This window comes from Fukomys damarensis, unplaced genomic scaffold (assembly GCF_012274545.1).
Source record: "Fukomys damarensis isolate Sample0158 unplaced genomic scaffold, DMR_v1.0_HiC HiC_scaffold_37, whole genome shotgun sequence".
In the NCBI taxonomy this organism is placed as follows: Eukaryota; Metazoa; Chordata; class Mammalia; order Rodentia; family Bathyergidae; genus Fukomys; species Fukomys damarensis.
Genome location: NW_022900949.1, coordinates 56,343,084 through 56,368,180, shown reverse-complemented (window position 1 = coordinate 56,368,180; position 25,097 = coordinate 56,343,084). Strand labels below are relative to the sequence as shown.

Here is a 25,097-nt window from a genome sequence, read left to right as displayed (position 1 = left end):
ACTTTTAAATATCATTTTTCAGAAAATGAACATCTGAGAATAGACTCTGACATATCTATCCTACAGACTTATAATGAAACATCTTCAAGGACTACAGAGGCTGAGAAAAAATTATCTGTGGTGATCAGCTTGCTTCTGTGTTGATTGGAAATAAACCTAATACTACAAGTACTTGAAAAGTAGCTTTTCTCTTATTACTAAGGGTCATAGTATATTTTTAAAAATTAGTGCCAGCATTAAAACACTTTCACCAGGCATATTAATGGGTAATTGCCTTTTGTTATATTCTACAGCTATCATTATTTCAAAACTGAAGAATTAGGATCCATAATGCTTTAAAAATAAGCCATGGTGATATGCATTTAAACTGAACTAAAAGCCTAAATGAGTATTAATGGTCAAAATATTGATTGACAGCAGCTGGTGCACTTAGCACTGTTCACTTTGAGCCTTGTATCACTGCTCTTTGCTCATAAAAGAAAAATTGCTTTTGCTGCCTGATGGCATTAGCATTCCATTATATATCACTGAAGGTTGCCACACTTTATAGGACACTTAAAATGCCATGCGTTTGAGGACTAGGCTCTGAGCTTAGGGCCAGAGAGATTTAAATCATAGAATTCTACCTCTGATTTCATTGCCTTCCAATATTAGGGATGGTCTCTAAATTCATGTGAAAATTGTACTCAGTGTTTGGTAGGTACAAAAGAAATTTCAGGTCACAAAATCTAGATTTTGAATTCATTAATCTGGGTTATAATAAAGTACTTTCTGTTCTTTTTTGTGTATAGTTAGCTAAAGTTTAATAGGACCAATTTAATTTACTCAACAGCAAATTGTTCGAGGTTTAAAGAAAATTATAGTTACACAGTGTACCATCAAGGATTTAAAACTATATTTTCTAAAAATCTTCTCTGGGCATTAATTTCATCCTAGCCCTCCTTAGGATAAAATTGGATTGTTGGACATGGTGTGTCCCTATCCCTACTAATCCAAATTTACTCTCCAGTTTAGAGCTGACATCCTGCCCACCAAGCCCAGAAGAGATGATTATTAACATGCCACTCCCTTCCCCTGCCTGCAAGAGTCCTTCTGAGGAGGCTCTTTCCTTAGTCTCACATTGCATGCTTTGTGAAGAAACCACTGATGCTCTTTAAGATTTGAATTTTTTTTTGAGATTTGAATTTTTAACTCTGATGGTTTTTTTCCCCCCTCAGTAGCTAGATGTATTGCTTTGACTTTTTAGATGTATGCAAGTGACTTCTGCTAGTTTTCTCATTTGTGAAATAAGGAGGAAATTAATAGATATCACTAAGCTCCCACCCAACTCCAAAAGTCCTTTAAAACTCAGGCCAGGCCTCACTGCAATCATTGGGCATCTTTCAGCCTCTCCAGCCCAAAACAGTAGCTTTCTTCCCAGAACTTAATAGCAAATAGTGACATCTAGGCTTTTTCCCTAGACAGGATTTCAGTGATCTCCATTCATCACTCTTGGCTCTTCCATCTGATTTATAAGATGTGTTCAGTAAATCCTGTTGAATTTCTGTCAGAAAGTTGAAGACAAATTATATCATCAGAACAGTGAAGGAGGGCTGTGTGTTTAGTGTCTTAGGGAAGACCAGGGTGGCTCTGATTTAATTTGAAATGATCTTCAGAAAAAGTAGCTAGGGTTAGAAGCCCAATGCACTGAACTTGTTTTTGCTTTGGGGGAGATTTTTAGACACTTCAGTGACGTGGTCAAGGCTTTCCATGTTTCTCAAATTAAAGATGAAATAGTATAAGAACCAAAGCCACTTTTCTCTTTGTAAATTTTTAAAAGTTTATTTCAGTCTATGTTCTAAATTAATAAATAATTATGCATTTTGCTGGGCTTCTTAATTTCAAAGGAGCTACTGAGGAACCTTTACCAAAACTGCTCTGGTACCTCTAAGATTCATCTCTCAGATCTAAAGGATACTAAGTGTGGTCACCAAGAAAATACATTTATGATTCCAGTTATTTACATCAATAGTCTCTTCAGTTTAAATCAAATTAAAATTATATGTTTAATGATGTGTACACACAGAGAACTAACATCTAGTATGTCAAAAAGTTGATATAATAATAGCTAACACAAATAACACTTGGAATGTGAGCTATGCCATTGTACATATTTTACATGTATTAGCTAATTTAACTTTCACAATGACCATTTTTGAGCTAGGGAAACTCAGGCACTAGAAAATTAAATACCTTGTCCAAGTTCACACATCTACTAAATGCAGGGCAGGTCTTAAATCTTTGGTATTTTAGTTCCATGTGGCAGTCTGGTACCACAAACCAGTGTGAGTGTGTGTGTGTGTACACATGTAGGAAAAAGAGGTGTAGTCTTCCCATTTTTACATTTTCTTGTTAATGGATGAGGAAGCCAACTCAGAAAAATAGTGATGTACTGGTAACCAGTAGGGCTGTACTTCAAACTGAGAATCGGAAAAAACATGTTCTTTCACCAGTTTCACACATCTAGCTCTATAGTAGTTGCTGTCATATAATAAATTTCTATTCTGTGCCAAGAAATGCCACCTTAGGAAGTTTAAAGAAGAAATATAGAGGAACAGAAACTCAGAAAATATACAGTTCAGTCAAGGCTGTGCAATCTTTGGCATGGAAACTATTTTGAAAATTAGTGATCTCAAAATTTTTTGCCCTAGTTGCTCTCTCATCGAAATCTGCTCATGAAGTTGGGTGTGGGGAATGGTTGGGAGTGGAGTAGTTGAGCTTTTCTTTTACTTTGAAGCCTCAGAAATGTTATACTCTTCATAGCAAACAGTCCAGCAGGGAAAATGAAGGAAGCACACCCACACCAAGTAGCTGGAATTGAAATATCTCAGAAACAGTGGTGAGGCTGACTTGGAAATACCTGTCCCAGCATCAGGAAAAGCAGTATTGCAAGTTCATGTCATTCAGGGCTTAAATGCCTGTGCTTATTAGAATGTGTGTGGCAGGTACCGTAAATAGTTTGGGAAAGGGACTGTGGGGTCTCATGATTTATGCAAAACTGTGTCAGTTTTGACTGAATTTAATTTTTGGAAGAGACTGAAGGTAGAATCACAAATTACATGTCTGTGCTCTCAAAACTTAGAAACCTGTGTGCATAATCTCAAATCAGTGTGAATTATGATGGAATTCCAAGACTGTGACAAAATTCGTTGACAGTAAGTAAACATGTGTTATAGGACAGTACTCCTCACAACATGGTTCCTAGACTAGCAGCATCAAATCACCTTAACTTTTTAGAAAAGTAAATATGTGGACCCAAACCTACACACACTGAACCAGAAACTCTGGCCCAGAAGTCTGTGTCTTAACAAACCTTCCAGGTAGTTCTAATACACAAAAGTTTGACGTTATCACACTAAGAAAAAAATCTGAATGTTCAGTTCCTAATTTCAACTCTGTTTTCTCCCAGTTTTTTCTTTCTTGCCCCATTACCCTCCTATGCTGAAGAGAGGGTTTTGGAGACCATCTCCCCTTCTGGAGAGTTCCCCTTTCACTGACTACAACACTTTATAATATCACCATCACTGGAGACTGTTCTGTGTAAACATTATGTAAATTAAACATTTATTTAGTCAACATGTATATGGTTAGAGATCTCTGTTTTGTATTTCTCCTGTCAATTTCTTAAAATGATGGCAAGGAAATGTGTTAGCTATGAATAAATGGGGTGGCAGAGATAGTTTTTAGAGAAAAGTTACCTACACTTTCTTAGAAATCTCAGAGTCCAGTGAAGTGTGCTGTATATAAGTGCATATGTTTGAATGCGTTACATGTTTGTGTGGCATTTGATGTATACCGAAGATAAATGAAAATGGATGATGAACATGAAATATAGTACCCTGCAGAAATTCTGATGGTTGGGACTTTCTGTCATTTCTCATATGACTCTATTCCATAAGATGTTTATTCCATTAAAGGAGGCACCAGGGAATAGCTTCATGGGCAGCTTTCTACTTTGGATAATGAGATATTCATACTGGCAAGTGTCACAGACCTATTCTGGAGTCATGATGAGATTTTTTTTTTCCTTCCCCAGAGCTAGTGGATAGTGGATGGTGAGCTAGCACAAAGCAATAAATTCTGTCTCTTTTAGCAACACCCACACTCTCCTTTAGTTCTTTGAATTTAGAAGGTTGGTGGGAAAGCAGAGAAAGAACAAAAGCCCTAAATAACCAGACAACACTGTGTATTTTAACTTTCGTTTTCATCCATGACTCATCTTAGGGTAAAACTAAGCCACTAAGAAAGAAAATAGAAAAGGCATTTAGAAATTTGAGATTCAAACCCACATCATCGTCTTTAAATCATTGATCTAATGGAGATTCTGATTCGATGGGGCAGGGATGGATAAATATCACATATAATGTCTAAAAACTTGGAAATGTAGTTAAAATCTAATATTTTAAAATAATTTCTTACAGACAATTAAATGTTGCCCAATGGTTTGCCTTTCTGAGATTATTTGTTATTTATGCCTTTTCTTTCTTTATTGTCAAATTTGAACCCCTAGGTCATATTTTCAATTATGAATGATTCAAATATTACCATCACATACTTGCTACTTTGAAGGATCTCTCACTGTAAAAAAGTCGTAGTGATAGTAAAGAACATTCTTCCTGGACCTCTATTTAATAATTTTCACCTTGAAATTCTACACAGATGTAAATATAAGCTTAATCTAATGTTACCTTCCCTTTATGTTCTCACTGTACCTCAATTCTCTTTTCTCTCTTCAATTGTTTCCAAATACTGTTTCTTCTGCCACACACACACACACACAAAATGTTCCTCTGATCAAGGAGTTCATTCAGTTATTCTTTAAGATTTTTTGGACAAAAACCCAAGCCCTCTCCATTACTCTGCTGTGCCAAGGCCCCCTTCATCTGAGCTGCCCCTGGCCTCCACCCCAAATTGCCTGGTGTTTCTCGTCAGTACTAAGCTTTTTGATTTACATATACTTTTCACCAAATGATTATGTCTTCTTTGTCTAATGCACTCTTGCACATCCATAAGAACTTTTCTGTGAAGTTTTCTCCAACATTTGGAAAATGGAATTAGTTGATCTTCATTTGCTGTTCCTTGGAAATTTGTACAATCATTTGTTTTTTAAAAATAATGTTTATATCTATAATGATGCATTCAGCTACAAGTAACAGAAACCCTAACTGAAAAAGATTTAAGCAATAAAAATATTTATTATCTCCCATAACTAGAAGTAAAAAAAAAAAAAAAAACAGAAACAAAAACAAAAAACCGAGTCTTTCGGGCAGGTTACTTTGGCAGCCTACTGTTATCAGTAAGACTCAGGTCCTTTCCTTTGCTCTATTCCACTATTCTCAGTGCTGACTTCGATGGCAGGCTGGCAGTCCTTGCTGTTCACCTAGTCCCAGAAACATTCTAAAACGGAAGAAAGCATTTTTTGATCCCTTTCTTAGGGTGTCAAAACCTTTTTTTCCAGTACTAAAGATTGAACCTTGGGCCTTCCGTATGCTCACAAGAGCTCTTCCCCTTAGCTATAGTCAGACTATTGTCAAGACTTTTGTAGGAAGCTCCCTGGCAAGATACTTTTCACTTCTTGTTGACTGATATAGGGTCACAGAACCCGTTCTAGAGCCAGTTACCAGCAAGGGGAATGGGAACATCCCTGGAGCTGACAGGTTCATTGGAACATGTGGGAGGGATGGATAGATGAGCAAGATAGGGCTTTGGGCTAAAAGGAGGATGGATGCTGATTGACAGTAGCATCTGATACACTTATCAGACAGAAATATACCTGTATATGTTATTACAGTTAGGTTCATATTCTTATTGTACTGAAAGGGGCAATGCCCTGTTAATGAAGATTATTCTGTGTCACCACTCAGTACATTTACAGTGAAAGAAATACAGAATTCAGGCCTTCCACAATATTCATGTACTAACTAATTTGTTTCAGGCTCCTAAATTCTTCTGATACCATGTAGTATTTTATTGTATACCTTTGTAATGGTCTAATTAGATACATGTGAATAGTTGGGCTTGTTGCCTCGTACAACTCTAAGGAAGCAACGCTCCTATCGAAACAGAATCAGAAAGGATTAAGCTGATGTTTAGCCATGCAGTGGGCAACTGTATGTGAGAATGTGTGAACAGAGTGCTGAGTAGGAGCAGGGAGATTTTGATTTTTGGGGGTGTCTTAAAGACCATTCTGAAAGACTGTTTAATTAAGGTTTTGTTTTAAGTCTCCATTCATGTTCCTCTAAAAAAAATCCCCCTTGGGAAAAAGTTTCAACATCTTATAGAATGACTAAAACTCAATTAAAGCTGAAAAAAAATTTTAAAAAAAAAGATGCAGGGAGAGAGCCAGACATGATGGTATATGCCTTCCAGCAGTTGGTGGGGTGAGGCAAGATGATCTTTGGTTTGCAGCCAGCCTGATTTATATAGCAAGACCCTGTCACAAACAAACAAAAAAACAAAGGATTAAAGGAAAGTTGATTATGAAATTCAGGCCTATTATAATAAGACATTTATTGTACTCTATTCTTAGTAGAAAGTAGGATCACAAGATTGGACAAGAGGAAAGGAGCCAGGAAGTTAAGAAAAGATAAGATAGTCTAATATTGTTATGCTTTATATCAAATGTTCCTCCATAGCCTCATGAGCTCACATGTGGGACTTTTGGGAAGTGCATGATACTCTTCCCTGGGTCAGTCCTCTGAGGAGTTTAAGGTTAATGTGGTGTTGGGAGGTGAAGCTTGGACAGATGAGGGAGATTACTGGAGGTATGGCCTAGAGCAGAGATCTCTCTTTGTTCCTTTGATCCCCCCCACCCCGCTCTATCTCTCTTGATCCTGTTTTCAGTGTCATGAGCAGCTCTCCTCTCCCACACACCTCTGCCATGCCGCACTGCCTTGGAATCAGCTACTGTGGACTGAAACCTCTGTAAACAGTGAGCCAAAATAAACCTTTCCTCCTTCAATTTGTGGGTGTCTGATATTGTGTTCCAGCAATGAGGGAAGTAACTAAGACAAATATTTTGGGGAAAAGACTAATTTGTATTTTTTTCATTAAGTTTATTGGTACATTTCAATGTGACAGTACAGTCACATTCATCATTGGGAACTTGTACCCTTACATGATATATCTTGGCTCTTATTTTTTCCTCATTCCCCTGCCCTCCCTTCAACCCCTTCACCTCTCTGTATTTACAAAGACTTTGTTTCCATTTTTTGCTTTTCTCATATTTTTTCCTTTCCCTTCTTTCCTTTCCCCTACCCCTCCCACTTCCCCTATCCCTTTAGACCTTTTCTTTCTATTTGACATTATCAGTTATACATTTTGATCCTGATTTACAATTTTAGAGAAACTATTCGGTATTTGTATTATTCTCTTTTATAACTAGGTATGCTCCAGAGCAATACCTTTTATGTCTGTGGCATGAAAGCAGAAAGAGCACAGTAAGAGAGAGAGTGGAAAATTTTTTTTTGCATTTTCAATGTGGATAAAGATATGAGAGCCATTCCAGAAAGACAAGATTCATATTTAGAAATGTTCCTGGGCCTGAGATCATGAGGCTGCCCCCACTTGCCGCCCCATCCTGACCTGACAAACATCACAGTGGCAATTGTATGTCAGGCATCTGTGAAAAAGCAGTTATACTCAGAGCTGTGGCAGAGCTCTGTAAGGACAGGAACATCACAGCATCTCTTGTGACATCTTGTAAGCATCTCCTTACACGTGACACTTAAAAATGTTACCTGATAGACTACATGGAGGATCTTTTTTTCCTGACTCCATGGAAGTTTTTGGATTTGGAGAAAGTTCAGCTATAATTCTACTTGAAGTGTCTTTTCTATATGAAAAGCAAAGAAGAATAGTACATGGTCTCTGCACTCAGTCTCATTTTATAGTCAAAGAAACCCGGGATCTGTGCAGCAACATAAATCATAGAAGTTTTTGAAAAACTGGCTCCTAAAGTATGTGGTTCAAACTCTAAGAACTATAAGAACTCAAAACTGAAGGTGCTCAGTGAGCACAGATTCCATCAGGGCACAGGTGCCAGGTGGACCTCAGAAGGACTTGTTAGGACAGCGAGTGCTTTGGGGATGAAATGCTTTGCTCAGGCTCCACCAAGGGCTTGTATGTTGGAGGGAGGTCAGCAGTGTTGCACAGAGAGCACATCCACCTTGCTGCCACCCTAAGTGTCCAGGTGCCCAAAATTGATGAAGCAGGTGATACAGCTGAACTAGAGATTCTGCCTGGAGAAGACAGTGCCAGCAATGGGTGTGGGAGTACATCCTGTGTGTGTGTGTGTGTGTGTGTGTGTGTGTGTGTGTGTACCACAATCAGGGTCAAGGCTATTAATACATGTGCTGGGTGGGTATTGCTTTATGGCAACAGTTGGGATCCTTTCTCTCCTGGAAAGTATGGCTCTGTTTTCATGGTTTAGTAATGAGAGTGGTGATTTTTGTGCTGATAAGCCACTGAAGCCAGTCTTTTTTTTCCTACTATGCAAAAGTGACTGATATTTTCTTTGTCCTGTAACATGGTGTGGGTGTAAAAACAACCCCCTCTCATTAGAATCCCCCCTGTGATCTCTCTCTCTCTCTCTCTCTCTCTCTCTCTCTTTCCATATGTGTATAGATAGATAGATAGACAGATAGATATCTCACTTGTTACCACATAGTCTTGTGCTATTGTATATCAATTACATGAATCCAGCACTCCATATTTGTGGTCAACATATGGGCAAAGCACTGAGTTTGGCTATAAAAAGCATTAGGAAGCTCTGTGGGCAAATGTTTAGCCTCTGACAAATAAGTATTTTCCAGTCTCTGTTCCTGTGGCAGAGGTGCACAAATGGGCATCTGGATGTAATAAGCAGTTCACTAAGATGTGGTATTCCCGGTGACCTTTGCAATCTGTGAAGATATTGATTGCTTTCATTGCTTGGGACTTGGGGGAAAGCAAGGGCCAGTGCCTTTTGGCTCCTTCATTAAGTTATCCTCTAAGCAGTGGATGCTGAAAGAGATTGTTAAAAAGATTTAATGGGGGGGGCCAGGGATTTAGCTCATTGCCTTCCTTATAAGTGCAAAGTCTCGAGTTTGATCCCTGGTACCAAAATATTTATATAAAATGGGGTGATGTTCTTTGAGAGATAGTGGGGAGGAGCCTTGAGGATGCTGGGACAGCTGTCAGACCCTGATGCAGGCCCAGCATTTGTGGATAGAGGGAAGGAAGAAAGGCTGAGCAGGAATTCTTTGGGCTGCAGTGCAATTCTAACAGAGGTTTGTCAAGGGTTATGGAGTGACCTTGAGTCATGGCTCTCTTTCAAAGGAATCCCCACCTCTTTGCCTTAGTATCCCTACTATTTTTCATCATTGCCTGCAAACAGGGGTTGGGAAGCCTCAGAGTGAAGGTGGTGATGGACTCCAGAGCCCAGGAAACTACTGAAACTACTGTTCAGCTTCACTCTTTACCATGAGAGATCTGAGAGGTGCACTTTCAGGTGCACTTTCAAGTGTATCTGGTCACTTCTGGTTGCAAGCAGCCTCATCTATATACTTCTGAATGCTTCTTGAAGACTGGGACCAGAGATGGTTCAGAGGACCAGAATTTTTGAGGCCTTGGTGAATTTAGCCACACTAAGTACTAGGCACTTAATATGACAAAGACTTGGTTTTCCCAGCTGAGAAATAACAGTGTGCACTTCATGTTCACTTTTTGTTATTTCTTTGAAAGCATTTTTGCAAAAATAAATGACTTACCAACTGTAGGTCTTAAATGACATTAATATGGATTTTTTTCTTCCATTCAGACCCCATGCAGATGCTATCCTGGGATTCCTGTCTGTGTCTCACTAGAGTAAGAAAGTGTGGCAACTGTATCATTCACAGTACCCTCTGAGTAATTTTTAGGACATTAGTGTTTAAAAAGTGGCATTTTCCCACAAGCACTCCATACCACTTGGAATACAGTTAATGTATCTTTCTTCTCTTTCTTGACTAGTTTTATTCCACAGGACTTCTGGAGGTGCCTATTGTTTTGGGCAGATCACATTCTCAGTGAAAGCTACAGGTTCATCACTTATTTTCTCACAAAAGTTAGGATAAAATATGTCTAAGTATTATGGAGGAATGGGCTAAACACTGAAATAAGAATGAGTAAAATACTCCTGAAAGAAATCTGTTTTCATTTTTACCTGTCATTCTGATTAGTTCTCTACATTGTTGCCAAAGTGATAATTCTTATGTGAAAATGATTGTTTTACTCTCTTGCCTAAAATCTTTCAATAGTTCTACATTACCACTGGGTTAAAAGTTAAAACATGTTAGCATGAAAGGGGAGTCTATTTGTGACCTGGCCTTACTGCCTCACCTATGGCCTACATAATCTAGAATTCTCTTTTCTCTCTCCATTGATTCTCTTCCTACACTAGGAGTGTACACAAGATCTCTTAAGTCTCTCTGTATATACATTATATTTATTAGTTTACCATTAATGACTACTAACACAGAAACATCAGGATATCTATGACTTTATAATTAGAAGTTAATTTTTCATTCAACAGCCCAGTGTAAGCATCCCTGTTCATAGACAGCTTTCCTCCACCTATTATCTCTGGGACACATGCTCTTTAAACTCAGAGACTATTTTGGAGCCTTTCATTTATTTCCACCCAGTTAATACAAAATAGAAGAGAGAAAAGAATAGTAACAGTATCATCTATTTCAGTGCTATAGCCAGAATGGGTCACATGTCACTTTTGCTTATATTCCATTTCTGAGAACTCGCCATATGCAAGACAAGCAGGTAACAAAGACCAGGCCTAGCAGTCACTTCTCAACAACACTTCTACACATGGAGAGCGTTAGGTCCTAGTAATTTACAGCTGTTTGTTAGTATGAACTGCCACCCACATGTTCAGCCAGTGTTCCAGTTTCTTCTCTGATTCAGCTCATCTAGGCAAATGTTATCTGAACTTTAAGATTCACCTGACACTTCCATAATTCAAAGGGATTCAAAGTGTCTCCTTTCCGTAACTGTTTCCTGGCTGCCAGAGCACGTATTATGCGGTGTTATTATTGTTTGCTTATGAGTTCATTTATATATATGCACGTGAGCTCCTGCAGAACTGGGACCCTATTTTTATTTTAAGTCTATAAATTTCTGGCAAAAGATATGCACCTAGCAAATGTTTTATTAAATAATGGAAGTTTACTAGATCATTGGATTCATAAAAGAGTTAAAACTTTCAGAATTTGATGTTTTAAAATGAACAGTGGATTATTTATCCCCAAACACATACATCAATCCTAATTTTAAATTGACAGCTGTTAAAGCCTCTAAAGTTCCCATGAGCAACCTAACAAAGCTTATAAATTAAAAAATCAAGGATTGTCACTTCAATTCAACTCATCCCGAAAAGACATGTTGTATTGTTAGAATGTATTTGGCTGTAAATAAGCAGAAAATTGATTCAAATTGTTTTTGAAAAATTAGAGAATCTTTATAATATGTAACAAAAAGTCTAAAACTTAGGGAGCTGTGAAGTTGTTGGAAGGTTCCATGGCTCAGAGATATCATGCAGGACCCGAGGCCTGTCTATATCTTGGTCCTACCATCTCCAGGATGCTGACTGTGTCCTTGAATTAAATTCCTTCAGGGTCACAGGATGCCAGATAGTAAAAATAGAGAAAATATTGCCTTGCTCATACCTTAGGACAAGACAACCTCTCACCACAAACAGGGACTATAAATGCTTCTTTTTAATCTGAAAGGCCTAATATAGATGCTACAGAGCAGAAACATTTCATGCCCTGATTGGTTAGATTAGTTTGTTTCTATCATAGAAAGATTTGTTGATATTCTTGGATGGATAGTAGAGATGGGTTCTCTTCTATCCATAATGTGTGGTCTTTTAGGAAGAAAAAAGTCATGCTGAATATTCAAGCGGTAGTATCCACTACAAATATTAATGACATATTCCATTGGGCTGGTATTTATGAGCAAACGACCCAACTCTTTCTCCAGCCCCTTCTGAAGGTTCCAAGTCATATATTTAAAAAAATCTAATACTGAACACTCTAATTACCATCCTATAGTGCAATCATTTATTCTTTATTTTAGGTCTCATAATGGGATTAATTTTACGATATGCTACCGCACCAACTGACATTGAAAGTGGCACAGTGTATGACTGTGGAAAACTGAACTTCAGTCCATCAACTCTTCTGGTTAACATCACCGACAAAGTTTATGAATATAAATATAAGAGAGAAATAAGCCAGCATAACATCAGTCCTCACCAAGGCAATGCAATACTTGAAAAGGTAAGGACCTGATCTGGTCATATATATTTTCATATAACAATTTTATCATAATCGATATTCTCATAAGAAAAATATCCACACACATAAATGCCCTTTTCAGTATCATACTATTAGGATAATTTAGTTAACTAATAGATCAGTACATTGAATTATCCTCTTTTTATATAGTAATAAGCTCAGTTTCCAGTATTCTTTCCTAGAAGTTAGGACAGGTTTTTAATATAATTATTTTGCAAGCTAGAACTTTATTAAGCTTTTAAAAAGATACAAAAATTCAGCAACTCCACCTTTCTTCATACTTGATATAAGTTTTCACATGTATATTTTAAGTATCATTGTATATTGCCTGCAGGCTATTTGGTTCGAATTTCCCTTAATCCAAAAGGAAAATAAAGAGAAATGAAAAAAAAAATTCCCTTGCAAATCTGATCTAGGATGACTGGCTTCTGTCTGCCAACACAATATGCTGGCCACTTTACTATTTGTAAATATACTGATATGCAGTCAATCTCAAGACATCTTGACTATATAAATTTACTTGGGGAATCATAGGTTTAAAAAAAAAAAAGAAAAATTGTGAATGATTTATTTTGTACAAATAGTTTAAGGGTAGGGTTGTCGTTCAGTGGTAGAACACTGTCCAGTACTTTGAGGTCCTGAATTTGACCTCAAAATGGAAAAAAAAAAAAACTTTTATTGTAAATTTGTAAAATTCTTCAGTTATTGAGTTAAAACTTTCCTTTGCCTTCATGACTCAAAATCAGAAATGAAGTGATAGGCTTGATTTTACCACTTTTATACCATACTAAAATATTTAGTAATTTTCCATTTTGAGAGGTTTGGGGCAATTGGGAAGGTACTCAATCTACTATTTTTCCTCATTCTTGATAATTAATTTGTGGTCCGATTTTTCACATTGTCTTTGATTAATACATTTCTAGATTAGCTAGATTTCTAGATTTCCTCATTGCTCTTGATTAGAATTCAAGAAAGTCAAACTAACTATAATATTAACCAAAATCAGAGTTAGCCAGAAAAGTAAATTCTACCACACAAAAAAATAAGTTAAATAATATATTTCTGAAATAAGTGAGAGTAACTTCTAGGGGTTATGTTTTGGATTCTTTTTTCCATACGATTCTTTTTGTTTACAATGATAACAGATAGATACTTATCTCTTGAAAAGAAATTAATTTTAAAATGACCTGGTAAAAACATAGTAATTTAAATATACTCTTGAATTTTACCTTTGATTAGTACCTTGCCATATATTATCTGTTTCCTCGCCCTCCAACCCACTTTATTTACCTTATTTACAACACGGTAATATTTTTCCAAACAGGTTAATCTTTAAAAGATACTGATACTTATTTCTGTTGCTATAGCAATTTTGAGTTCTGCACTAAAATAGCTCTATAATTTTCTAGATAATCTTCTAAATCATGTGATTCTTTGAGTCACAATCACCATTTGTTGCTTCAAACATCGAGGGATAGGATTTGGTGAACCAGCACCCAGAGAAATCCTCGTTGAGGATGAAGAAAGAGGCATCTACTGTCATGTTTGTTATAGTAGATGCCTCTTTGTGAAAAAGATCTTGTTTATAAATGGCTGGAGTATGTCTTACTTCATATATGTTGCTTATGGGCCAATAATGGTAGGCACAAGTTGGCCTGAATAATTCAACAATTCCCAGACTAACTTTCTTTTGGGAATCCTCCATAACATGCAGCTGTACATATCAATCAACCAATTAACCGAGGTCCACTTACTGTAAATCTTGTAAAGAAGTAATGTGTATTACATAGAAATGTCATCCCCTATAAGTTCCTTTGATTTCCTATGCCACAGCTTTTAAATTTATTGTAACTGATACACAAAAAACACACAAATTTTACATATTAATGGATATCATGTAATGTTTTAACATGTATACATTGTATAATGTTTAAATCATGCTAAACATGCCAGTTTTCTAATTTACTATTTCTTTATTGTGAAAACAATTAGAATCCTAACTGTGTAATTATTATCTATAGTCACTCTACCATACAGTAGCCTAGCAAAACTTATTTTTATCTAACTGTAATTCAGCGCCAACACTCAACCTCAGTTTCCTCTCTTCATCCACTAGTACCACATTCTACTCTCAATTGCTATAAGATCAAATTTCTTATTTGTAAAGTAAGGAGGCTAACTGTAAATAAGATGATGTATGCTATGCACCTGGCTAACATGGAGCCTTTATGTCCTACTGTTATCACTGCCACTAGTCCTGCTGCCAGAACTATTGCCACTGCACTACCACTACCAAAGTCCTTGCCACTTTCCCTGCTTCCAACTGTAATGCTACCATTGCTACAACCAATGTTTGAATGCTTAATATATTAACATCCATTTGGAGGGATAAGACCAATGTATAATATAGGCCTGTAAATAATCCAGTGAGAGACTGTATTATATGGATGATGAGGACTATAAAATTTTGCAAATTAGTTGTCACCGACACTTGGACTTGTTCATGAGGCTTTTATCCTAGGGAAGGAAGCACTGGAGAAGAGCTTTGAAGCTTGGATGTGGTTTGGATATGGAGTAGGAATTTAGCTGAGAAAGGTCATTAGAACAGGATGGCTTGAAGGGTGATGCTGCAGTGTGTGGTTATCCAGGTAAGAAAAGGAGGGGGACTTTTTCAAGGCTGGACACTTTGGATCAAAAGAGCTTCCTTGCTTTATGGGAAAAGTGTTCAGAGAAGTTCTAGTATTTCAAGAATCCTTCCTGACTGGAAAAATACAGAGTCCCAGGATAAAAGTAATAGAGAGAAGATTTGAGGGCAGGGGGAGATAAAAATGACCCTGGATCTGTATCTAGAGATCGCCTAAGTAAAAGCAAGGATACCTGACCTCTTTCAGTGGAATCTCATCATTTTATAAATGAGTAAAGGAGGCACTTAAGCATTAAAATTGATATGAGTCAATGACCTTAAATCTATCCATATTATGGAGTAAATTGGAAGCTTAGGAAAAAAACTCCACATTGTCTATGTTTCACCCCTTGAGTTCATGACTTGACTGAGCAGGGGAGTAGTGTGAGCTTTAGAATGTTTAGAAGATTAATAGAAGACAACTTGGGAAACCACTGATTTCAGTCCTGTATTGCATCATGTGAACATGGTAAGGAGAGAATTGCCATTTTATTCTTCCTCTTATCTCCACTGCTGTAGATCCTTTAACCTCTCATTTTGTTCCTTCAACACACCAAGAACTATCTTGCTTCCATATCTCCATACATGGCATTCTTTTTGCTGAAATGACCTTGTTCCTGCAATTGAAACAAAAGGTTCTTTCCCATCTCTAGAGGACTTGGCTTGAAATGCTATCTCTTCAGAGAGGGCATGCCACTGCATCCCCCCATACACACATACCACTTCTCTCCCCCTAGATTTTGTAGTACTTAGTACCAGGTGAGATGCTATATTTCTTGCTTTTTGCTTATTATCATTCTTACATGGGTAAATGTCAAAAGTCAGGGGCCACGCCTCTATTGACCAACACATCCTCAAAGTGTATCATGGTGTCTCGTGCTTAATAGCTTCTAAATAAGTAGTTGGTGAGAGAATCAGTGAATATTGGAATATTTGAGACTTTAGCAAAGCATTTAGCTGCAGAAATATACTATATTTAAAAATCATTATCTCAAAATTTGTAGAATTATAGTGCCTTGGATTCTTAATGTTTAAAGAAGTCTAAGTTAATCTTTAATTTTAGTTGTGCATATGCAAATAGTAAATCGCTGTCCAGAGATAACAAGATGGGTCCAGACTCTCATACTAGTGGGCAGAGGCATATCTGGTACTTATAATCTTTGATCCTGAGGCCTGAGTGGTTTATTGTGCCTCACTCTACTGGATAGGCTCTCTAAGAGGTCCCATTCACAGAAAAGGAGAAGATTCCTAAGCTGAAGCCTAAGAAATTCCACAGTTCCAAGCAGATTTTGATGACCAGAGCTGGAAAGAGTGGAGGTTGGTCATGACTCAAGAAGAGGTCCAGAGTAGTAGTGGCACAGAAGTCACCACTGGGCCTCGCTGCATCCTTTTCTTTCGTAGTATGCACGAAAGGAAGCATTTGGTCTTTGTTTCTAGAAATTATGGGTATTAAAAATGAGTTTTACCCTTAGAAAAGAATGTAGTTTAGAGGTTTGGATAAAATTCTTGACTTCAGGATTTGGAGAGACTGAAATGAATTCCTGTGCTGCGTAATCTCCTCTTGGAAGATTTTCTAAGAGCGCATGTGTTTCTGAGATGGTTACGCATTAATGTGATTGGAAACAGACCCTGGCTCGATAGCTTCATATGGTTCCTCTAAGAAGAAGGTATAATACTGGAAATTATAAGAACAATTGCAATTTATATAAGCAGCAATGTATTATAATTTTATGCCATATGTAAACATAAAAAATTTTAGAAATACCATATGCCAAGCTTCTTTCGTTTATGCTCCACACAGATAAAATTTTGAACAGAAAAAAATGATGAAAACAGCATTCTATATATACATTATGAGCAGATGGTGAGCTAAAAGCATTCCTCTGAAAGGGACAAAACTACCCCATGTTTCCATGTGTAAATATATATATATATATATATATATCCAGTCAGTGTTTCCAATGCCATTTGCCAAGTTGTTCGGTGGATCTAAGATATACTAACTAGTTTTAACCTTTTGAGGCCAATATTTTATTACACATTGATTTTATAATCATTAATTTGGTATGTAATATTTATCAATACCAAAATATCCATTAGGCATTTCTGAATTTCATATCAATAGGAAGTTCAGTTTATTTCAAAAATTCAATTATTACTAATGTTTTCTTTATTCCTTCAACATGAATGAACTGAGTGAATTCCATTGATTCTAATTGCATTATCTCAAGGAGTACATTAGTAAATCAAAGAGAAACATGATGTATGAATAAGTAAATAGGCAATAATAAAGGCAGGCACCAAGTGGTGGGACAAGAAGCACTGACACTCAAAAGGGGCTATACTGACTCTTGTTAGAATGATAGGAAAGATTTCAGAGTACTGATTGGGTCTGGTAGCCAGTAGTACATGTGGTATCTGGGTGAATGTGGGAAGGCGTTTGAGATGGAGAAAATATAATAAAGAGAAGATAAAAGGGGTAAAGAATATTCCAGGAAAGATAACATTTCCAATTTGTCAGTTTGGCAGACCAATAAAAAACAGGCTGGAAATGAAAGCAGATTTTGGTTATAGAACCTCCTGAATGCTAGGTTGAGTATGCCTATCCTGTTTGTGGTCAACAGAAAGTGTAATTTTGACAAAAGCAAATGGATATTAAGCCAAAACAAACAGATGAAACATAAACCTAGGAGAGAATGGATCGGCGAGAAGAGAATGAAGAAGAAAGGCTATGTGGGTTTTCAGCTAATGTGACATGAGGAAAAAGAGGGAGAACAATTTATTTTGCTCCCCTGCTCTTGTGGATTTACAAGAAGGGACGGAGGCAATTCAAATTTAGGAGAAGAAGATGACTTGTACAGAAAAATCACAAGTATGGTTTCAAATTGATAAATCAGAAGTGTCTCTCATTATTTATCATTGCTAAGGCATATTATATGTTTATAATATAGAGTTGTAAGGGTCATCGGGCCATTTGGCTCAGGAGGTTGCAGACCCAGTATGTTTTTCAAAATGCTGTCAGCACAGTTAAATTTACACTTCCTATCACTCATAAATCACTTGACTATAATGCACAAAGTCAAAGGAAACTACCCAGCGAAAATTTTGCTAAGTCTTCTCTTCCTGTGTGAAAAGTGAAGCTATCAGTTTGTAAGGGAAGTCATTTTGAAATGTTACACTGCTGAGCAGTCTGTCCCATTGTTACAATGAAGAAAAATTTTCAGGCTACAAATGGTCACCAGATCTTATATGGATTGTGTTGATAAGACTATATTTTAAGGAAACTCCTATAGAAAACCTAACCATAACACTTGATAGTTTTATTTCTATCATTAAATATATTAACTAAAGTAAGTGTTTTTCTTGCTGCCCAACTTTTTTTTTGCTTTCTTTTATTGATTTTGTTGGTACATTTTAGGTATACAGTACAATTATGTTCATTATTGAGATCTTGTAAATTTACATAACAGGTCTTGGTTCTCATTTTTTTCCCCTTGTCTGTGACCTCCCTTCATCCCTTCCTCCCCTCCCTCTTTACAAACACTTTATTTCCATTTATTCATTTTCTCATATTTTTTTCTTTTCCCTTATTACCTTTTCCCTACCCTTCCCATTTTCCCTGCACCTTTAGCCCTTTTCTTCCTATTTCACATTGTCAATTATCTCATTAGGATCTTATGTACTATCATAGTTTTCCACACCAGAGAAACTATTCAGTATTTACACATGTGTGACTTATTTATTTCACTTAGGAGTATCTCCTCAATATGTATCCATTTTCTTATAAATGAATCTAATTTCTCATTCTTTATGGCTAAGTAGTATTCCATTCTATAGAAAAAACACATCTTCTTTATCCGTTTTCCAACTAATGGGCAAATGGGCTGTTTCCAAGTTTTAGCTATTACAAACTGTGCTGCTATAAACATTGGTGTGCATATATCATTGTGGTATGATTCTTTTAATTCTTTTGGAAAGATACCCAGCAGAGGGATGGCTGGGTCATATGGATCCTCTAGTCCCAGCTCTTTGAGGTATCTCCATATTGATTTCCATAGTGGTTGCTCCAGTCTGCACTCCCACCAACAATGGAGAAGGGTTCCTTTCTCCCCACAACCCCGCCAACATTTCTTATTGATTGATTTCTTGACAGCAGCTATTCTTTGTGGGGTGAGATGGAATCTCAGTGTTGTTTTCATCTGCATCTCTACAAAGACTAGTGATATGGAACATTTTTTCATATATTTATTTGCTGCTTTTACTTCTTTGTCTAAGAAATGTCTGTTCATTTCATATGCCCATTTTTGAATTGAGTGTATTTGGGGGTGTTGATTGTTTTGAGATTTTTTTATGTATTCCTGATAGTAGTCCTTTGTCTGAGGAACAGCTGGTAAAATTTTTTTCCCACATTGTAGGTTGTCTCTTAGTTCTGTTGATGGTTTCTTTTGCAGTGTGGAAGCTTTTTAATAAGTTGTGATCCCAGTTGTTGATTCTTTCTGCAAGTTCCCATGCTAATGAGGATTTGTTCATAAAGTCTTTTCTTATGCCAATGTCTTCAAGAGTTCTGCCTAACTTATCTTCCAGTAAGTTTAGTGTTTCTGTTTTAAAATTTAGATCTTTAATCCACTGGAATTTTAACTTAGTGCATGGTGAAAGATAAGGGTCTAGTTCTAATATTTGGCAGGTTGAGATCCAGTTTTTCCAACACCATTTATTAAAGAGGCTATCTTTCCCCCAGTGGAGACGGTCAGCTCCTTTGTCAAAGATGACATAGCTGAGTACATCTGGAGTTGTTTTTGTGTCTTTCAGTCTGTTCCACTGATCCTCAGGTCTGTGTCTTTGCCGTTACCATGCAGTTTTTATCACAGTGGTTTTGTAGTATAGTTTCAAATTGGGAATTGTTATACCCGGTGCCATGTGTCTGTTGCCTAGAATGGCTTTTGCTATTCTAGGTCTCTTCTGGTTCCAAATAAATTCTTTTTTCTAGTTCTGTGAAGTACAGTGTTGGAATTTCAATTGGCATTTCACTGAATCTGTATAGCAGTTTTGGTAGTATGGCCATTTTCACTATGTTGATTCTTCCTACCAAGGAGCAGGGGATATCTTTCCACTTTCTTATATCCTCTTTGATCTCTTTTTTCAGAGTGCTGTAGTTTTCAGTGTAGAGGTCTTTTGCTTCTTTTATTAGATTGATTCCTAGATACTTATTGTTTTTGGATGCTATTGTGAAAGGAATTGTTTCCCTAATTTCTCTCTCAGTGAGTCTGTTATTTGTGTACAAGAAGGCTATTGATTTTTGGATGTTGACCTTGTATCCAGCTACTCTGCTAAAAGTGTCAATTAAGTCCAGAAGTCTTTTGGTAGAGTTTTTTGGGTTTTCAATGTAGAGTATCATATTGTCAGCAAATAATGACAATTTAACTTCCTCCTTTCTTATCTTTATTGCTTTAATTTCTTTCTCTTGTCTAATTGCTGTGGCTAATGTTTCCAGAATTGTATCAAAGAGGAGTGGTGATAGTGGGCATCCTTGTCTTGTTTCTGATTTTAGTGTGAAGGTTTTCAGTTTTGAGCCTTTTAATATGATGTTGGCTGTTGGTTTTTCATAGGTAGCCTTTATTAAATTGAGAAAAGAAGAAATCTGAGTTAGGGCAGGAGCAGAAACAGAAAGGGAGATGAGGGATAATATGGTGGAGCAAGAGACTGAGTTGGAGAAAGAGGACAGAAAAAAGAATTTGCAGAGTGGAATGAGGAAAAGAAAGAAAAAAAAAGGATTTGAAGGGCTTCTTTCAGACTATATCTCTGGTATCATAATATACAACATGTGCAGCCACGTGCAGAACCAAGATCCCTGATCTCAGCTAGCTGATGGCAGAACCCCATGACGCAGACTGACCTCAGGCTGCAAGGACCACATTGAGTTCCCCGACCTCCTGAACGGTTGAACTCCACAGCATTCTACTACAGGTTTCCCACGCCCTTTCTTTAAAGATGTTCAAAGTTGGGAACTCAGAAAAATACCCTTTATGACCACCTCTGCCTCTGCAGAGTGGGTCCAAAGACTGGCACAATCAGGAGGTCTGAGAGTGTGTGGGGGGTTGAGAGAGTTGTGGGGGTTCAGGGGCGCCCGTGAGGCTACCTTCCTGGCACTGGAGTGATGGCGGCGGTCTGGCAGGAGAGGGTGCGGATATCCTTCCCACAGTCTGGGCCCAAGCAGGCCCTCCTGGTGCTCTGCCCAACTTTTCTTAATGGTAATTTTGACTTTTTATAGCTCAGCGTTTTAATTCTCATATATTTATTTTAGACTACTTTTGTTTTTTCTAATCTTGGCCTTTTACTTGATTGTTCTAGTAGCAGAGGCCATGGGCAGAATGCTTCCTATAGCAGGAACAGCTTGAGCAAAAAGAGTCACTGTTCCATGAGATAAATCTGTGTAGCTAACACTGGGACATTTGGGGGAAGGATAAAGAAAGGACTAGAAAGAAAGCTCCTTTAAAACTCTGCTAGGCATGCTGAGAGAAAGCAAACAACAGAGTGATAAATCACTGTCTGGGATTGAAGAAGCATTTGGGGGATGCTCTCTAGTCAAATGATTCTACTCCATCCTACAGAGGCAGAGCTTCATGATTTTTATTGCTCTAACCTAAGTCTTGGCTCCTACTCCATGATTTAGTCATTCAACAAACATTTATTTGTTGCACACTCTAAAATGGGCACTTGTTAGGTGCTGCAAGTTTAGCAGTGAACGAAACAAAGTTCCTTTCATCAGGTAACTTAGATTCTAGGGGAGAGATAGCCACAGAACAGTTTAACACAAGTATTTACATTTTGATGTTGATGGGGAAACAACTGCTCTGAGGAAAAATTATCGATGTGAGAAGATGAAGAGCAAAGGCTTAGAGAAATGTTCTGAAAAGGAGACCTCACCAACAGGGCAAAGCTGGAGCAATGACAGAAATGAAGAGTAGAGTGAACCACATGGAGATCTGAAAGAAAATATGTTAAAGTGGAGGACAAAACCAAACAACAGTTCATGACTGTTGTATTTTGAAAATCGAGTTAATATCTTGTTTTTTTGGAAATCACTTTCCCTCCTTTATAGGTCTTTGCTATCTTATTTATCCATATTCCATGGTTTACATGGAGTCTTGGGGGGGGGAATGTTTGTTGTGTTGAGAAAGATGGAGAAGAAAAGTGGTCAATTTGAAATGGGGAAGGAAAACCCCTAAATGATGGGACCACTGTGCACTAAGGGATTCAGGGTGCCGTGAGAGTACCCTGCCCTTTCTGCAGGCTAGCCTCAAGAATGCACGGGAAAACACCAAGGAGGGGGTATAGCTACACTTTCAGTGTATCTTGGACCACCTTGAACTTCAGGATTAACAAGAATAATCCTATATATTCCTTTGCCAAATATAAAATTTGGGAGAGTTTAGTTAAACCCCTGCCACTTGCAGTACAGCTTGTCTTTTACAGAGAGGTCTGGGTATGCAGCCCTCTGAAATTCTAACATTGGGTGGAGGACTCTTCTCTATGTCCATCACTTTGTCCTCTTTCTTCTTTACCAAAGATCATCACTCAGAACTCATATTCTGAGGAAACAGGTCTCCAGGACTTTTATTTGAGAAGCAATAATTGCATTCTAAATACCTACCCAGTTTTATTTCTTAGAAAAACAAACCAAGATGAAACAACCAAACAAAGAAACCCTAGATACTCAAAATAATGTAAAAGGTGATGGTGACAATGCTGTCTTGGAGTGGCATGTTATTTGAGTGGAGATATATACTGTTATCTCTCACACTCATTCTTTCTTAGGAAAGGAGAGAAGTCATGTAAAAGTGCTTGGGTAGGTTGAACATGAGGCTTGATATTCTTTCCAGTAGACACAACTTGAAAATAGAAAAAGGGCTGTGGCAGTAAAGTGAATGACTTCTCCAAAAGAATTTTATCCTTAAGCTTCAGAAAATATCCGTCAGGAGAAACACTGGGATAGCACTCATCTTACAATCACCTGTGCTTTATGACTATTGTCTGATCTTAGACCACCACCAAAGACATGCTGGTGGTTTCTAGGCTTTTGATTTTGGCTGTGTATAGAAAAACACAGGGTTTTATTCATCTATTCATTCATTTGCCTGATCCTAACAGAGGTGTAGTATGGTAGCAAAGACGTTCTATGGGAATTGTGGGGCCAGTGTTGCAGAGATGCTGTGGACCAGAGCTTCAGGATGCTGAGGGGCTGCCTCCTGCATATATATCCACAGAACCATTTCCCACAGCTGTTGGTCAGAATGGGTGACTGGAGACCCCGCTTCCATACCTTATTCAATTAAAGATCTCAGAGTTATCATGTTGCATGAGAGCTGAAATTTTAAAAATTGTGTCTAATGCCTTTCATTTGATTCCATTTGTATTTCTTAATCTGCTCTGGATTCATTATGTGCTATTCCAGAATAGAATGTCCCTCCTGAAACATCAAACACAAAACTATCAGCCCTTGAGAATCAATTCCTTCATGATAGTAACTTATTTATTGGGTACTATAATATTGTGGTTGGAGACTCACAGTTCTTCCAGAGTACCAGAGTTCTATCGCAGATTTATCCTCAAGCTTCTGGGTAATCTTCTGAAGGTTATCTAAGAGTGCATGAGGCCCTGGATTCAGTCCTCAGTACCAAAGAAGCAAATCAAAATGAAACAAAGTGACCTATCCCTCAATAACCTTCATTTATTCAAATAAGGCAATATTAGCATCTACTTCAAAGGGTTATTATGAGAACTAAGTGGAATGATTTATGTGAAGTGTTAATATACCGAGCATGTGATAAGATCTCAGTAAATATTACCTATTACTATTGAATACCAGATACCTGTTCAGTAGTTAAAACATTGACTTCTGAACTCTTGATTGTATGTCCTGTATCAGTCAGCTTTGCATTATAGCAGGAAAACACCCAAGGCAGTTAATTTATAAAGAGAAAAACGTTGTATAGTTTATAGTATTGGAGATTCAAAGGGCAAAATCGTAGCTCCACTGGTTTCACTTTTTATTGAGTGCATTGCATGACAGCACATTGTAATGGAAATGTGTGCAGGAACAAAAGGTCATATCTTGAACAGGAACAGAAGGAAAGATGATGGGCAGGACTGGGCTTGCTCCTTTTATAATATTTCTCTCTAGAGGACTCATGGAGGTCACATGAATTTAACCTCATGCTGCCAGTGAGCTAAGGAACTCTCGTAAGCCTCATCTCACAGGTTCCATCATTTTGCAACATCATCATCCTGAGACAAAACTTTTAATTACACTGGATATTTGAGGGACAGTGGCCAAACACAAACCATAACACACTCCATCATTTAAGTGCTCTTGAGCAGATGTACCTAATATAAGTACATTTATTTACAAATTAGATGCAAGTACTACTATACCAATACATTTTATGTTGTAAAGCATTTCTCACACTAAAATTTAAAAGGTTGATGTAAATTTAAAAATCCCCCTCCCCCCACTTTCAACATCATCTTTTCCATTCCCTAGGATATGGACACTTCACCTTAAGACCAATGTAACATATTTTATTCATGTTGTACTTTGGTTTTAACCATTTCTGATAATGTCTGTCTGAATCCATTAAGCAGTCATAACATAATATCACGGACTAGGAAAGTTTCAACTATAAAATTTGATGTGGCTCCTGCTTTTGGAGTCTGGAAAGTCCAAGACTATGGGTCCCATTGGACGAGGGTCTTTTTGCCGTGTTATAACATGGTGGAAGACATCACAAGGTGGGAGAACACAAAGGGAGGAAGGAGACCACACTCGTCTTTTATCAGGAACTCATTCCCACTAATCCACCCTTGAGATGACAGTACTGATCCCTTCGTGGGGGCAGAGTCCTCTTGACCTAAAAGATCCCACCTCTCAACACTGTTGCATTAGAGAGTTAAATTTCCAACATTTAGACTTTAAAAACCATAACAGTATCTTTCTTTAAAAATCCCAGTCTTCTGAAGTCTTTAGTATTGAGTCTCAAAGCACC

General features: G+C 37.4%; 1 protein-coding gene across 8 annotated transcripts in view; it reads left to right on the top strand.

The window, feature by feature from the left end:
• Window positions 1–25,097, top strand: part of Slc9a9 (solute carrier family 9 member A9) — a 671,333-nt gene that overhangs the window by 107,502 nt on the left and 538,734 nt on the right. For all 8 annotated transcript variants that reach the window (XM_010608158.3, XM_010608160.3, XM_010608159.3 and 5 more), the window contains one exon: window positions 12,151–12,353. In XM_010608158.3, coding sequence (XP_010606460.1) covers window positions 12,159–12,353 — 195 coding nt within the window. In that variant the 5' untranslated portion in view covers window positions 12,151–12,158. The remainder of the gene's footprint in view (window positions 1–12,150; window positions 12,354–25,097) is intronic.